General features: G+C 39.2%; 1 protein-coding gene across 1 annotated transcript; it reads right to left on the bottom strand.

Moving 5' to 3' along the window:
• Positions 1-4: 4 nt before the first annotated feature.
• Positions 5-333, bottom strand: LOC108622010 (glutathione S-transferase 1-like; the record flags this gene model as incomplete). The annotated part of the gene is made up of 2 exons (XM_018019640.2): positions 184-333; positions 5-100 (listed from the first exon to the last, which is right to left on the bottom strand). Coding segments are annotated over exons 1-2 (229 nt in total), but the record flags the coding sequence as incomplete, so codon positions are not given.
• Positions 334-339: the final 6 nt, after the last annotated feature.

The following is a 339-nucleotide window of genomic DNA, read 5'->3' as shown; positions in this document are numbered from 1 at the left end:
TAAAGATTGTTCTTCCTTGCGATGAAACGAGCGATAGCCTTCGATTGAACAAAGGGTTTTCCATCGATTTCCAAAACAGGTACTTGACCCAATGGCGTGGCTAAACAATTTCAAAAATTTTAAAAGATCAATCATGCGAATATAACAACAATTTGAAATAAATCTTTGGTCTAATGTACTTACTGGGTTTAATTTTGGGCCATTCTTCGAAGTCGAACCTTATGTCCTCGAACTTGATGCCGCTCTGGTGCAAGAGGAGCCTGATGGGCTCAGCCAAGCCGGTAACATTGAAGTAAGTAAGCTTGTAATTGACCATTTTCTGTAATAAAACAAGTCCTG

Source organism: Ceratina calcarata, unplaced genomic scaffold, assembly GCF_001652005.2.
Source record: "Ceratina calcarata isolate Rehan_Ccalc_2016 unplaced genomic scaffold, ASM165200v1 scaffold19602, whole genome shotgun sequence".
NCBI lineage: Eukaryota > Metazoa > Arthropoda > Insecta > Hymenoptera > Apidae > Ceratina > Ceratina calcarata.
This window is presented reverse-complemented; position numbering and strand designations above follow the sequence as displayed.